Source organism: Protopterus annectens, chromosome 12.part0 (genome assembly GCF_019279795.1).
Source record: "Protopterus annectens isolate FY-2018-M chromosome 12.part0, PAN1.0, whole genome shotgun sequence".
Lineage (NCBI taxonomy): Eukaryota > Metazoa > Chordata > Ceratodontiformes > Protopteridae > Protopterus > Protopterus annectens.
In genome coordinates this window covers 153,491,539-153,507,810 of record NC_056746.1, presented here as the reverse complement: position 1 = coordinate 153,507,810, position 16,272 = coordinate 153,491,539, and the positions used below count along the sequence as shown (strand labels likewise).

At 40.7% G+C, this 16,272-nt stretch overlaps 1 protein-coding gene across 1 annotated transcript in view; it reads right to left on the bottom strand.

The window, feature by feature from the left end:
* The window catches only part of SNX29 (sorting nexin 29), a 3,382,132-nt gene that overhangs the window by 3,004,925 nt on the left and 360,935 nt on the right, over positions 1-16,272 (bottom strand). Inside the window, exon 7 of the mRNA XM_044089182.1 lies at positions 14,777-15,025. Coding sequence (XP_043945117.1) covers positions 14,777-15,025 — 249 coding nt within the window. The remainder of the gene's footprint in view (positions 1-14,776; positions 15,026-16,272) is intronic.

The window sequence follows — 16,272 nt, the reverse complement described above, 5'->3', positions numbered from 1 at the left end:
TGCAAAACTTTGGCAGCTGGTGGTTTAGTGGAGAAGCGAAAAGATCTATGTCTTCCTTTTCTTGAGCTAGAATCAGGCAGTCGTCCAAGTAAGGATAGATTTGAATTCCTTTTAGCCTGAAGTAAGCTATCACTGGAGCCAGAACCTTTGTGAATACTCTGGGCGCAGTGGATAAGCCAAAGGGCAATGCAGAGAACTGATAATGAGAATTTCCAGCTCGAAAACGCAGATACTTCCTGCAACTTAGTCTTATAGGCACATGAAGGTAAGCTTCCTTGAGATCTAAAGTTACCATCCAGTGATCTTTGCCCAGCAGAGGTAAAAGCTGTTGTAACGTCAACATTTTGAACTTGGGAATGTCCAGATAAGTGTTGAGGATAGATAAATCCAAAATTGGTCTCCACGTGTTCCCCTTTTCGGTACTAGGAACAGGCGAGAATAAAATCCTAGGCCCCTTTCTGGCACAGGAACTGGCTGAATGGCCCCTATTTGGAGCAACAGAGATATTTGCTTGTGAGCCTCTTTTCTTTGTAGAGGAGGAATGTCTGGCATGCCTTTGAAAGGAGGCAAGGTATGGAAATAAAACCTGTAACCGTGGTGAATGATATCCAGAACCCATCTGTCTTGGGTAATTAAATCCCAATTTTCTTTGAAAAGAGACAGCCTTCCTCCCAAAGGTGCTGCCAGGCGGAATGTACTGGCAGCTGAAAAGGCAGGTCATTGGGTCTGCTTACGAAAGGACTGACCCCTGCCCTCACCAGAAGTCTGAGCAGGGGAACTCCCTGTCCTAGGCCTAAAAGAACCTTGAGCTCTGCCCCTACCACGCCTAGACCTACCTCTAGACTGGGAATCATAAGCAGGATAAGTCCATCCCTTAGTAGGCCAATTTCTACTAAACTCGGAGGTTGCACCTGCAAAAATCCTTAACAGTTTGCATAGACTTAGCCTTGTCCTCCATTTTCTTTAAAACTGCTTCCACAGGCGAACCAAACAACACATCAGACTGCAAAGGAGCATCCAAAATCCTTGTTTTAACATGCTCAGCTAAATTCTGATCTCTCAACCAGGCATGCCTACGAAGAACAGAACCAGTGGCAGCCACCCTCGAGGAGGCCTGCACAGCATCAAAACCACACTGCAAGGAATGTTTACCTACCTGTTCAGACACATGAACTAAATCCTGCAACTCTTTACACTCAATTCCTTCTGCCAGAGCATCCACCTTAGATTTCAATTGTGAAAGGAGGTAATTCTGATATTTTAACATGTGAAACTGACAATTCAACGCCCTCATGGCTAAAGTGGAAGAAGTATACACTTTCTTTCCCCATCTATCCAAAGCCCTTGCCTCTTTATCAGGAGGAACAGGATTTTTAACAACAGAGGCCTTCACTCCTTTAGGCCCCTGAGAGACAGTTTCCGGGTCTGCCCTAGGACTCTTAAAAAGATACTTATGAGCTTCAGGCACCCTATAGTACCTATCCGGTTTAACTGGGGCAGGAGGCACAGAATCAGGCTTCAGGGAAGCTTCAGCAAAAACATCTTCCACCACATTCAGAACAGGAGGTATAGCTAAAGGCCTATGCTGGGGTAAAAACAAGAATTCCCTAAGCCTCTTCCTGGAATCAGAGAAATCTTGACCTTCCCATTTAAAATGCTCCCTCATGGAATGCAGAGTCTCTGAAAATGAAAAATCCTCAGGAGGAGAAGCTGAAGGAGTAGAATCATCCACATCAGAATCAGAATAAGGAGGATACTCCTGCAAGTCTTCAGCCGAAGACTCAGAAGCCTCCGAACATTGCTCAAAACTCTCAAACTCAGGTTCCACCCTAGGCCTCTTATCAGGAGGGGGCATAGAACCTCTAATCATAGTAATCAAATCCTCTGCCATTTTAAGCATACGTTTCTTAGGCAAAGACCCTGAAGCACTAGCAGAACCCCCCACTGAAGCTAAACTTGGCCTGCCTCTCAAAGAAGCCTTGGAAACAGAAGGGGAGGCTCTAACCACCTTAGGAAGAGAGGGAAGAACAGCCACCTGAGAAGCCCCGTCAGCCTGGCCTACTTCCTGAGAGGATACATCCTGTAACAGTAAAGTCTCTCCCTGAGACTCCAAAGAAACACCTGGCAGAACCTCCGGCTCCACTGAGCCTTCTAAAGAACCGACGTCAGGGACTGTCGGTTCTTCCACTCTAGGCTTTGCTGCTTTGTCCTTGCGTTTTTGCCGAAGCGGGCGTCGGAGCATCCGACGGCATTTTATAATTACAACGCTTCCCAAAAACTAACCTGGCACAATCTAACCTTCTCTTAATAGTGCGTTTGTTAAATCTAGCACAAGAGCGGCATCCAACAACGTCGTGCTCAGGCCCTAAACAAGGTATACACAAAGTATGGTAATCCCTATGAGGTATCTGTTTCCCACAAGAAATACAGTTATTCACTTTTTCTGACATCCGGTTAAATACTGAGGCAAGAAAAAACCAAAATATTCCCCAACGGGGTACTTAGCCAACTTTGATTCGGTCTGAAACTCTGACTTCAGAAACTTTCAGAACGCCAACCTGCACTCGCAAAATTGCTTCTGCATCGGACCATGCGGCAAAAAAGACTGAGGATATGGCGTCGGTCATGCGCATTAGTACCCTGACGTACTGACGTCAGTCTAATGCGCCCTGACCGACGTCAGCCATATACTTTGGTATTCGGGCCGACTGGACAGCGGACTACCCAATAGTTAGGACTGCAGCAATGTGGAATGAAGAACATCACCTGGAATCCTAGACGTCTCAGGTGAGCCATGACCACTGCCATGCATTTGAACACACTGGGGGCTGTAGTGAGACCAAAGGGCAGGGCTCGAAACTGATAATGATTGGCTCCCAGATGGAAGCACAGGTGATCCCTGTATGGTCTGGCCATTTTTATATGGTAGTATGCATCGTTGAGATCTATCGAGCACATCCAATTGTCTTTCCCTAAGAAGGGAAGTATAGACTGAAGTGTGACCATCTGAAACTTCTTTCTTTATGTGTTGGTTCAGTTTGCTGAGGTCCAAAATGGGTCTCCAGTCCCCTGTCTTCTTTGGAACCAAAAATAATCTTGAGTAAGTTCCGGATCCTGTCTGGTCTGCTGGGACTGGTTGGATGACTCTTTCTTAGCAACGTCTGGGCCTCTATTGTTGCCCGTTTCCCTGTAACTGGGTGGAACGTCTGGGATTCTTATTATGATTGGAGGGGGTGTGGAGAATGGAATGAGGTATCCTCTGGAAATACTTTGTACCCGGCTGTCTTATTTTCAGCCAGGCATCTGGGTACAAAGATAAGCAAGCCAGACTGCCTCCAGAGCAGGACAGTTGGGCCTCCTCTTAGGAGCACTGATGGGGCTTTACAGAGAAGTGATCTCTGTCACCCTGGTGTTGCGGACCCCCTCTGCCGCAAGGCCGGCATCTTCCATTATTGCCCCCTCCACTGCACCTGGGGGGGGGGGTTCATCACATGTGCCCTGAAAGGCTCATTGGGCTTTTTGGAACCACATTTTCCTCCCCTTTAACCTCTAGGGTAGGGTGAGTTAGGGGTGGAAAAACAGACCTCGACAGCAGAGTCTTTCCATCCTGTTCACACCTGGTTAAGGTTTCCTTCACTTTATGCCCAAAAAGGGATGAGCCATCAAAGGGAGTGTCCATTAAGGATGACTTGAAGGGCTCCGTGAAGGAACACAAGCGCATCCAGGAATGTCTTCTAAGAGCAACTCCTGTACCCGCATGCCCTACTCGTTCCATCACCTGCAAAAGAGATGAGCCGCATGGACAACAGAACTGAGGGTAGCAAGCTGGGCAGCAACTTTGTCGGAAGCTCCTGCTGCAACTGTACTCTGAAGAGTATCTTCTAGCTCCATAAGGAGATCTCTTTGTAACATAGTAAAATGGGTTAAACAGTTTAGTGAACGAAGAGCAAAGGTCACTGAACTAAACATGCACTTCCCATATATATCCATAATCCTGGAGTCTCTGTTAGGAGGATGGATAGACGAAGTCTCAGACATTCCTTTTGGTGGCTGCCACCACCACCATGGCATCAACTGGAACATCTTTTGTTAAAAATGTTTTGTCAAGGGCAGAAATAAATTTATTAGGCCTCCTAGGGACAGGCTCTATAGTATCCGGAGACTCCCATGCCCTTCATGAGACCAGCTGCATCAGCTCATCGAAGGGCAGACACACCCAAGAGGTGGAGGGTTGAGACCCGAAAGCCTTCATTTGGACTGACTCATCCTCAGTAGGGCTTTTGGACTGCCAGTCACCCCTCTGCCTAAGGATCTCGAGTATCTCAGTGAATGAGATATCCTCAGATGGGGACTGTGGGGACTCTTCTGACTCATCTAAGTCAGTATCCAATGTTAGAGTCTCCTGTGGAGAGTCTAGATGTTTCTTCTTACACAATCTCTTCCTGGGAACCTCATCAGTGGGAACTTCTGGTGAGGTCTCGGAAGAGCAGAGGCCACTCAATAAGACCCTGAGGCTCTGGGTCTCTATGCTTGGTCAGGATGTGTGAGGCAGAAGCAGACACAGGCGCTTTAGGGGAGGAGGAAGGCAGATCTGAGGTTGAGGATGTCCTAGGAGACATGACTCTCCTCATGGCATCGAAAGCATCTCTGCTCTGATGCAAGGGAGCCGACAGATCCGAAGAAACCATCGACACCCCTGGCACCGAGACAGTGGGCTCCGAACCCAAGGTAGGAGACGAGCTCATCCGAGCCAAAGCCCCAAGAGGCAAAGTCGGCACCAACAAGTCAGTCCGACTATCCTCCCCTGACCCGACCAGAGAGTGTCGGCTCCTAGAGTCCTCGATCGGCACCAAGGACATCAGAGTGTATAGAGTCGAAGACACTGGAGCAGGCGTCAGATCCAAGGGTTCCCCTAACATCAGGTCTGCCTCCTCTGGCTCCGAAGGACCAGCAAGGCTCGGAGGAGGAATAGTTAGAGTTGTCTTCGGCTCTGAAACCACTTGGGTCAAAGTCGATAACATTTTTGCTAAGGCCAGTGTCAATAACAGCTTCTGCACCACATGATCCACATCCAGATCAGACATGCTAATATAGGATCAAGAGGAGCTTACCGAAGGTAGTACCAACTGGAGAAGAGGACTCTTGGGCACTTCGGACACTGGTTCCAAGACCGGGGACCGGCTCCAAAAGGTAAAGACTGTCAGCTCCGAAGGCAGTGGAGCTGAAGTTGAAGACTTTTCCGATGTCTTGGAAGACTTTGAGGACTTGCTGGATCCATTTTGGTCACTCAAAGCTTCCTGAAATGAAGGCTTCAACAAGCCTCTATTGATGAGTTGCCTATTCCTTTCCTGCAGGACCCTTGAGGAGAAGGAATGACAAATGGAACAACTGTCTTGCAAATGCAGAGCCCCTAGACAGTAAACACAATTAACATGGCTGTCTGTAACAGACATCTTTTGGCCACACTTTCAGCACTTTTTGAACCCAGACTTGGGGTGCTTGTCTTGGTAGCCATTGAGAAAAAAATTACTGCTACACAAAACAACTTAGCAGTAATTGACTACAAGAAGTCCTAAAATCTGGCTAAGACACACACACACACACACACACACACACAGCAGAACTGCAATTCAATATATATATATATATATATATATATATATATATATATATATATATGAGACAATAAAAGCTTTACTGTCACACAATTGTCTAACAATATGAGCAGACTATGCAAAAACAAAAAAGAGATGGCTGTTAAGATAACACACTAAATATAAACTATGCAAGACAGACAATTACTGTTCTCACAAGAAAAAAATTCTAACAGTAATTATAAATTTAAGCCTTTCTTAAACAACTGAAGGCTAAGCTACTAAACAGAAAAAAACTCTACACACTAAATAATGTTTATATATCAAACAATGTGACAAAAGTCACTTACTAAGCATACTCTAAACTAGCAAAAACTTTTAAACTAGGCCTAAAACAAGAGGCCACTAAAAAGGCTATCACATGCTAAGGGAAAGGAACTAAACAGCAGAGATAGACACAATAAAGCTATAAGAGCTTTGTAAACTATCTAAATACAGCTGCTATCTAAATTTTTGACTAAAGAATTAGGGGAAAAAACAGTATACTGGCCCGAGCTAATTTCAGAACCTCCGATCTATTGCAGCTGCAAACTAGATCGGAGGTATCTCCAGGTGTATCATGAGATAGGGACCTGGCCTCGAGCTATTTGAAGACCTCGAGCTTTGCAACTGGCCATATTGGAGCTAAGGGATCGATTCCAAACCCATCAGTAAAGAATGAACGGAGAGATTGAACAACTTCACATCTAAAAACTAGCAAACAATAGATCACCTTATATCCAATACCAATAAAGCTCTTACTGGCTGCAAAACATGCAGAATTTGCCCACTTGATTCTCCATGGGGCGGACAGCCATTCAAAAGAGGTAACCATTTCCCTTTATACAGCTTATATTAGACCAATTGCAGAATATCTACTTCCATGTCCATTCACTTTTGATATCACCTTTGGACATCACTATTTTACTTACAAACTTGTTCCATTTCTTTTTTGAATGTGTTTATCTTGTATTGCGAATACTTTTCTTCTGTTCCTATAAAACTTGTAATCTGTGTTAGTTACTTGTATTTCTTGTGACTGTGGAGATTTTCTCCATGGGCCTGTGTTGAAAAAGGGCTTAAGCTCACTTAGGCTAACCTGAACAGCAAATGTCAAATAAATAAATAAATGTTACATGCTGCATTTTGAGGAAGTACAAAGATTCTTCACAAACTGAACTGAAGGGCTTGTAGACTTGCCTTACAAAAAAAGACTACAGCCACTCCCTTTCTTCACAGTATCTTATCACCATCTTATGGAAGTTATATGCCTGATGTAAACAGCATTAAAGGACTCCTTACAATTTGAAAACCTTATGTGTAGAATACCCTCCCTGATGACCTGAACATAAGATGAGAGACAGCCTCAATAAAAATTAATAACAGTTCAATGAAACAAGACAACTTATCTTAAAAACATCATGCCTACAATATAAATTAAACTCAGTCCATCAATATACACCTTCAACAATGAACTGGATATGGGCATCTGTAAATTTCTACATGGGATCTAGGGCATGATGATCCTCAATGACCAAAAGGCCTTGAGCTTACTCACTGTACAACACAGTAAGAGGATGCATGCTATATCTTTAGGAAGCATGCAAGGCTGTACGTGCACGCGTATATATATTCCTATATATGTGCATTCTATACTGCTATCTTGGAAAAGCAGCCAGAAAAAGAGCATGCATAGCCATAGTCACTAATTTGTACACAAGTTAACTAGTAAGTCTTTACAGTAATGTTATGATACAATAAACCTGCTTGAAGAGGACCCATGAAGATTTATGTCCCATACACGAAAGCGACATGGTGTTAGAAGTGGGATGGAAAAGAGAAGACTATTCGTAGCCATGAGATGCAAACACGACAGCGAAGGTAAAACCAACAGAAAAGAGCATAAAAATAGCCAGAAAGTATCAAAGGTAATGAGAAATAATTGATATGAAAGATGAAAAAGGGGCATTTCAAGGGCACAAACCACAATTCCAGGCAAGCGGAAAGTACGAAAAGTTTGTTAACTAAAGAAAATGTCCAAGATAAAAGTATTAATGAAACAAGCATGTTTAAAGCAAAAACGAGCAAGTTTAAAGTAAACAGTGTGCTTAAAGCAAAGTTAAGCATGTTTAGAGTAAAACAAACTGGGCATAAAAAGGGCTTAAACAAGCAAAACAAATATAGCGATAAGAAAAGGCACATTAAAAAAATAAATAAAAAATAAAGCAAGTCGACTGTATGTGTTTTGGCAAAGTGCTGTGTTTGAGCATAACTATGACTTCATATTGTATCAAGGGCATAACTAAAGTTATTCGAAGTATCTCAAGGTGTGTAAACGTGCTTACAGAATGTGCTTATTACTGTGCATGTGTTTTGTAGAGTTTATTGTGTGCAAAGTGCAACTATTTCATGAAATACAGTCAAAATATAGCCATTTTGAAAAGTTTCATGTGCTGGGTGTGACTATTTGCAAACTGTTGCCATTACAGAGTGTTTCTTGTACTGTAAAGAGTTGACTAGCAATGTAACACCATTTTAGGGACATTTCCATGTGCTGTTTGCAGTTATTCGCAAAGTGCAATTACTTCGAAAGTTATTGAGTTTTGGGCAACTGATTTTCGATTTATTCACATTGTATAGTTACTTGATATGTTTCTTACATTGATAAAAGGCATTGTCTTGCAAAAGACAACATTACAAAAGTTAAAAACTTTTTCTGACGAAGTTCACATTTTACAATAAAAGTGAAAGAAAGCGCTAACTTGCTATTCGCTTTGTGGTATCTTTTTGCAATGGCTCAGCCTGCTGTTCTTTTCCTTGGCACTTATAACATTACAAAAGTATCACAGTGCTTGTGAATTGTTCAGTTGCATTGTAAAGTTCTTGAATATTTCTTAAAATTATGGTAAATAACTTTAGTAAATGAGAAATTACTTTAGCATTTTCACCTTTCCAACATTACGAAAGTACCACAACACCAAAGAAGTTTATTTCGCAAAGTTAAGTTATTTGAAAGTATTATGAGTTTGTTCATTTGCATAATTCTGAAAAGCCCAACAAAGGTAAAAGTTCACAGTACAAAGGCATTGGACAATTACTGGCATTAATTTGTGGCATATGTGCATGTGTGTATGTTTATACTTATTTGCAAAACCTTCCATTGGCATGTGTTAATATGGCAGATGGATTTCAAAAGCCCCTACCACTTGTATTTGATCAGAATTGGAGAATATTTGAGCAAGAGTATGATATTTTTATACAAGCAGCTTATGCAGTTAGAGATGCATGCACCAGGGCATTCATCTTGCTAAACCTAGCAGGGTCAGAGGCCATAGAAAGAGAGTGTTCATTTGTTTATGTGCCAGAAGTATATGAAGGAGAAGCTGCGGATCATCGTATTGTTGTACAAGCAGAGCCAAGGGAAAACCCTGAGTGTGAAGCACAAGTTCAGAGAAATGTGCAACCCCCCAGACAAATATAACATTAGAGAGGCATTTGTTTCACACAACAAATCAGAAACCAGGGGAAACATTTGCAGCTTATATAACTGACTTAAGAAACACAGCTAAAACGTGTTGGTTTGGTGAGGATGAGCTAATAAAGGACAGGCTTGTATGTGGCATTAACAGTGCTGCAGTGAGAAAGATTTTGGTTTGTGACAGTGATTTAATGTTAAGCAAACCCACAGAGATTTGTCAAATGCATGAGATGACACAGGAACACACAAGTATACTTATGAGTGACAAAAGCATGATTTCAGCTGGCTCTAGAGTACATGTAGATAGTATGTAACACGTGGCAAAGAGCAGGCCTAAGCATGTGGCAGCCACAGAGTTTCCAAATAAGGCACAAGGCTTTCCAGAAAGTTCTAAAAAGGGTGCAAACACCAGTCCAGTGCAGTACAAACATGAATCAGCAAAACCCAAATCTAGTTTTATTGTTAACAGTCGCAATTGTGGTGAGAATCATGAACCGAAAAGAAAAAAGTGCTTAGAATATGGTCAGCAATGTCACAAATGTAAAAAATGGAACCATTTCCAAAAGTTTTGCAAATCAAGTAAGGCTCATACAGTTGTAAAGAAAAGTCGCACAAAAAAACAAGTTGATCAAGTTGTGCTGAAGCAGTCAGCTTTCTATGTAGATGGTACATCAGTGCATGGTGAAAGAGTTGATGCAGTGAACTTGTTATCAAGGAGTGAAGTACTTTGTACTGTCTGGATTAATGGAAGATCTACACAGCTCAACGTGGACACTGGTTCAAAGTTTAATGTTATATCAGCAGACACATTCGCAAGAGTAAGAGCTAATGAGAAACTCAATGTAACCACAGTGCAAGACGTGTTGCTCATGGAGGTGAAGAAATTCAAACCGAAGGTTCAGTGATGCTTTCATGTTATTTGGCTGAGAACTATTAGAACTTGTTGTTCTATGTAGTCTGAAGACTAGTGTAATCTTTATTGCGTCTCAAAAATAGTTTGAGAGTGAATCTGCTTTCTTTTGCTGAAGAAGTTCAACAAGTAAATGCATTTCCAAGTTCTAATTTCTCAGATGCCATTTTCTCAAGAGTATGCTGAGGTTTTCAATGACAAATTAGGCAAATTTCCAGTTGTGTATTCCATGAAGTTAGACCCAGAAGTCACTCCGGTGGTCAGATCAGCAAGAAGAGTTCTTATAGCTCTCGGATTAGTTTCTTCCTGAGCGACCACTTATCCTACCTCACTAGTACTAATCTGGGCCTCCTGTTGCCTTGTATCCAATCATTACTTAGCTGACCATTAATCCACCTGGTTCTGCTGCAGTATTATTTGTTCCTTCACCCATCCTTGATATGTTACAATGGCTGTGATGTTGTACCAGAGTGTATTAAAATCTATTGCTGCTTTACTGTATCTTAGTATAACTGTGTAGACCCTTATTTGCCTAGTTGTTAATCATATCTTATCCAACGAAAACTAAATAATGTGAATTAACAGCTGTCTCTACATCTCTTCCATAGATCTGTAAACCTACTTGTATATTGTTTTGTCTGTAGAGCTTTTTTGTCTCTGCATCTGTCTCTCCACTCTCAAATATGTATTTTGTAAACCTATGTGTATACTGTTATTGCTGTGGAGCTTTTCTCCCCGGGCCTCCGCTGAAAAAGGACATGTATCCAGTCGGACTATCCCGGTCAACAAATGTAAAATAAATAAATAAAATAAAATAAATAGCTATGCAAGATAAAGTGAAAACGCATTTTGACAACATGGTGCAGCAAAGTTTGATTTGTCCAGTCACAGAACCAACTGAATGGGTGTTGTCCATGGTATCCGCTCACAAAAAAGGCTCAGACGAAATCAGAATATGCATGGATTCAAGATCTGAACAAAGCATTAAAAAGACCATATCATCCAATTTGCACAGTTGAAGAAATTGCAGCTCTAAAACCGAATGCCACTGTATTTTATGTTTTGGATGCAACAAGCCTGTTTTGGCAAGTGATGCTTGATCGCAAATCCTCATGTCTAACTACTTCTGGTACTCCATTTGGCTGATACAGATACCTAAGGATGTCATTTGGAAAAATTCTGCAAGTGAAGTTTTTCAAGGTGCAATGGAGCAAATTTTTTCAGGTTATCCCTGTGCCATAACAGTAGACGATCTATTGGTTGGAGGCAATGGTGAAGCTGAGCATGACAGAAACCTCAAGAAAGTTCTAGATAGAGCACGTGAAGTAAACTTGAAGCTCAAGCCTCTGAAATGCAAATTCAGACTTCCAGAAGTTACGTACGTAGGTCATCAGTTTACGACTACAGGCCTGAGACCAGAACTGACCAAGCAAGCAGCTATTCTTGAAATGTCAACACCAGATAATGTACAGGTTTTGCAGCATTTTCTGGGCATGGTCAACTATTTAAGCAAATTTATACCAGACTTCAGTGAGTTGACAGGACCTTTATGAGAGTTCACATGCAAAAATGTTCTATGGTCATGGATGGAACAGCACCAAAAGGCATTTGAAGACCTAAAACAGAAAATTGCCACCTCCCCCCTTTAAGTACTATGATGTGAATAAACCAGTTACTCTTTTCTGTGATGCTTCAAAATTTGGTCTAGGCACAGTCAGACTTCAAGAGGGCAAACCAGTTGTCTATGATTGTAGAACACTAACCCAAACTGAGATGCAGCATGCTCAGATTGAGAAGGAGCTTTTGGCAATAGTGTCTGCATGTTCCAAGTTTCACAATTATATTTATGGTCAAGCTATTCAGATTGAAACAGACCATCAACCTCTAGTTACTATTCTAAAGAAGCCTATGCATTCCGCTCCAAAAAGATGACAAAGAATGATGCTTAAACTAGAAAAGTTCAATTTCAATATGGTCTACACAAAAGGCAAATTGCATTATTTGGCTGATACCTTATCCAGATCACCTAGAAATACAGCAAAACAGCTTGATGTAGAGACTTTTGACTTTGATGTGATGTCAGTGCGTAATTTTTTTACCGCTAGACTTGAGTTAGGAAATCACATTCAGACTGATCCATTTTTATATAAGCTCAATCACTATATTAATGTCGGATGGCCATCAAAGCAAGCTAGTGTACCAGCTGAAGTGCAAACGTATTTTCCTTACAAAGATGAATTGTTGATGGAAGATGGCACTGTTTTCAAGTCAAAATTTTTGTTCCTGCTTCCTTACAACAAGAATATAACCACATTTTGCACCGTGATCACCTAGGATCCACATCCACTAAGAGAAGAGCAAGAGAATTGGTATCTTGGCCTTCATCAGCAATAGTTCTAAATTGCATTTGCAAAGAGAACCGTTTCAGCTAAGTCCAGTTCCTGAACTACCTTGGTCTACTGTAGCAACTGATATCTTTGAGTGGAATAATCAATACTACTTAGTTTTGGTAGACTCTGAGTTTGATCTACTACCTAACCTAATGTCCACTGCTGTCATTACCAAGTTGAAATGTCATTTCTCAGTTCATGGCAGTCCAGACAAACTTTTTTCTGACAATGGTACACAATTCACTAGTCACTCGCGTCTGAAACTTGCAAACAAATGGGACTTTGCACATGCCACTAGCAGTCCTGAATATCTGTAGTCCAATTGTACAGCTGAATTTGCAGTACAGAGTGCAAAGCAGTTCCTTGAAAGGTCAAAGAGTGACAATACTGATGTATTCTTGAATCTACTTAATCTCAGAAACATACCCAGTGATGATATTCTTGGCTCTCTTGCTCAGAGACTACTTTCTAGGCAAACTAGAACTACGTTACCTATTTCTTCAAGTTTGTTGCAGCCTAAATCTAAGAACACTAAAACTATCAAGGCTCAATTGTTTAATAAGCATAATCTCCAGAAAACTAGTTAAGACAGATCGAGCAGATTACTTCATCTGTTGAGGGAAGGAGAGATGGCACGAATTCAGACAACAAAAGGTTTTGATTGAATAGGACAGATTACAGGCATCTGTGCCGAGCCAAGATCCTACTTGGTAAATTCCAAAGGTGTGGAGTGTAGAAGGGATCTCGGACATCATCTTCCTGTACCAGAATCATCATCAATGCAGTCACAACATTGTTTCGGTGATGCAGACTCTAAGTTAAAGGGTGAATCAGACACTGTTTCCAGACCAGAATGTGTTCACAATTCTAATAATACCATACCAGTAACTGACTCAAACATTTCACAGACTAATCCTTCTACAGAAACTGCCCCAGTTGCTAATTCCAAACCGCAGTTTGATGTCACACATTATGGTTGAATATCTAAACCGAGAATAAGTACGCAGCAACATGAACTTGACTGCATTTACAAATATGTTTAGTATTGTATAATGCAGGATTATGGATTTCTGTGACTTCTGCATGCTGATTAGTCTCAATTACTGGATCTAATTCTCAAACAGGGAGGATGTAGATCATAGTATAAGAGGATGCATGCTATATCTTTAAGAAGTATGCAAGGCTCTCCATGCACGCATATATATATTCCTGACATGTGCATTCTACAGTTCCATCTTGAAGAAGCAGCCAGAGACAGAGCATGCATAACCATAGTCACTAATTTATATACAAGTTGAACTAGTAAGTCTTTATAGTAACGTGTTTGTATATAATAAACCTGCTTGAAAAGAACCCACAAAGAATTGTTTATTCGTGTCCCAGACACGAAAGCGAAAATCACCAAACCTATGTACCCAAGAATGATTCAAAACCTGTTCATTTGAGACCAGTACACTGTAGTGATAGCTACCAAAACATTTGTACCTTACATCTGAGGTCAGAAAACTGCAGAAAATTATAATATTGAGGATTATGATGATCGGGTCTCAAACTGTGGCTACACTATTATGTGGTTGACAAATGGATGCCAAATTCACCTTGAGAGTGAAGCTCAAAATGTGAATCCTGGATCCATGTTGTTAACACACAATGTAGTGTTACGATCAGAGCCCAGATTATAATTCTTTATAGTGCATGGACCTTCATCCGCTCCATACAGTACTAGTTACAGAAACAAAACATGCAAAGTGTTTTACCAGTTTTTCAAAGGCGTAAAGCACTTAGCGAGTGCTGTTAAAAAAGACATCGTAACACTTCTTACATTAGCGGACCGGAGTTCCGCTGTGGCAACCCCTAACCGGGAAAAGCCAAAAGACACAACAATAACACTTCTTACATTAGGGAAACTAAGTCCCGGACAAATTACTGACAGACAGCAGGTGGAAAGAAAACCGTTTTTAAATCTGCCTAGCTCATTTGCTGACCAGTACAAGCAGGTTTTACTGCCTAACAAGATACCTGATCTTAACTCAAGCTGGAGTACTTAACAATTAAGATCATGTTTCACAATGTAAAAGTGCTTTCCATGCACTACAAAACCATTACCTATAAATACTTTCATAGGATGCCCATTTGGTCTAACGGTCTTGACCAGGTAGACTTCAATGAAGTTGTCATTGCGCAAATGTACCATATCCAAGTAAATGAATACCGTACAATGTAGACAATGATAACATTATATCTTTTTTGAGGAGTGCAAGAAAAGATCCAAAGTATTCTATCTTTGTGGTTGTGCCATTTGTAGTCATTAGTGTTCCTAATATTTGTGCCAACTCTTCAAGAAGTACCGCTACATTAGCCTTACCAGAGTAGGAACTTGTAGAAACCACTGGCAATGGGTCACACTCTTGATCTGGCTTGATGAGGACAGACATGGTTGAAACTGTCGTGATTTCCTTCAGGAGGTTGCTCACTCCATGTGTTGACTCCTTCAAAAGTGATGTGACATTCTGTTTGGACTCTTTAAGAAGATCAGTAACTGTAGTAGATGGCTTGTTCTGACCATTTAAATCCTTGTTGTCAATATTGATAGCAAACAAAATGGAGTTCAAGCCTTTAAATAAATAAAATGGCAAGATTAATGAAACATGCCTGTATTTCTCATTTACAAGCCTGGAATTACAGGAATATAGACTTTAGCAGGACAAAGCATTAGCAGTCTACATACACCTACAGAGAATTTCAAAGTCATGATAAAATATACTGCTAAGATGGTACATTTTCTGATTTCGCATTACAGAAATTCAGTTGCTGCCTTGTATACTACTCAAATAAAAAAATAAGCAAATGTAAGCAGAAAAGATTTAAAATGTTTAATCATGCTACACATCTACAGGAAATAAGTTATTTATGTGTAATAGTTTGATTGAATTAATCTGACTTGACTGATAAGCTGCATCCATTTTCACATAGCTCATACGCAGATGAATGGTTTGCCTTTGGACAGAAATGCAAAGCTGAAATATTACATAAATATCCTCTAAATATTACATCTATTATCTTTCTCTCTACATTATATATATATATATATATATATATATATATATATATATATATATATATATATATATATACGGGTCCCCTTCACATGGTCGACAGTTCATATAATCGACACTCATTTGGTCGACAGTTCATTTGGTCGACAAGCAGATTTGCCCCCTTCCCCAATGTTGTGCAACCCTGGAGTTGATATATATAGTTAGGGGGGGTGGGGGGCGAAGCCCCTCACCTAAAATGCTTGTCGATCAAATGAACTGTTGACCAAATAAACTGTCGACCATATGAACTGACACACACACACACAGTGTACATAAAAAGTTCACACACCCCTGTCAAAATGCCAGGTTTTGTGAAATGAAAAACTGAGATCACAATAACTCATTTCAAAACTTTTCCCACCTTTAATATGACCTATAACCTAATTCAACTGAAAAACAAACAAATCTGTTAGGAGAAAAAAATAAAAAATGTACAATAAGCTGAGTGTGCACACCCTTAAACTAATACTTTGCTGAAGCATCTTTTGCTTTAGTTGCAACATTCAGTCTTCTTGGGTACACACCTGCCATCAAAGAGACTCTGATTAACCCCAAATAAAGTTCAGCAGTCCTAGTAGGATTTTCCTGACATTTACTCAGTTGCCTGCTACAGCAAAAGCCATGGTTCACAAATAATCAAAGGGATCCCATTGTTGAAAGATATCAGTCAGGAGAAGGGTACAAAAAAAATTCCAGAACATTGGATATATCATGGAACACAGTGAAGACAGTCATCATAAAGTGAAGAAAATATGGGACAACA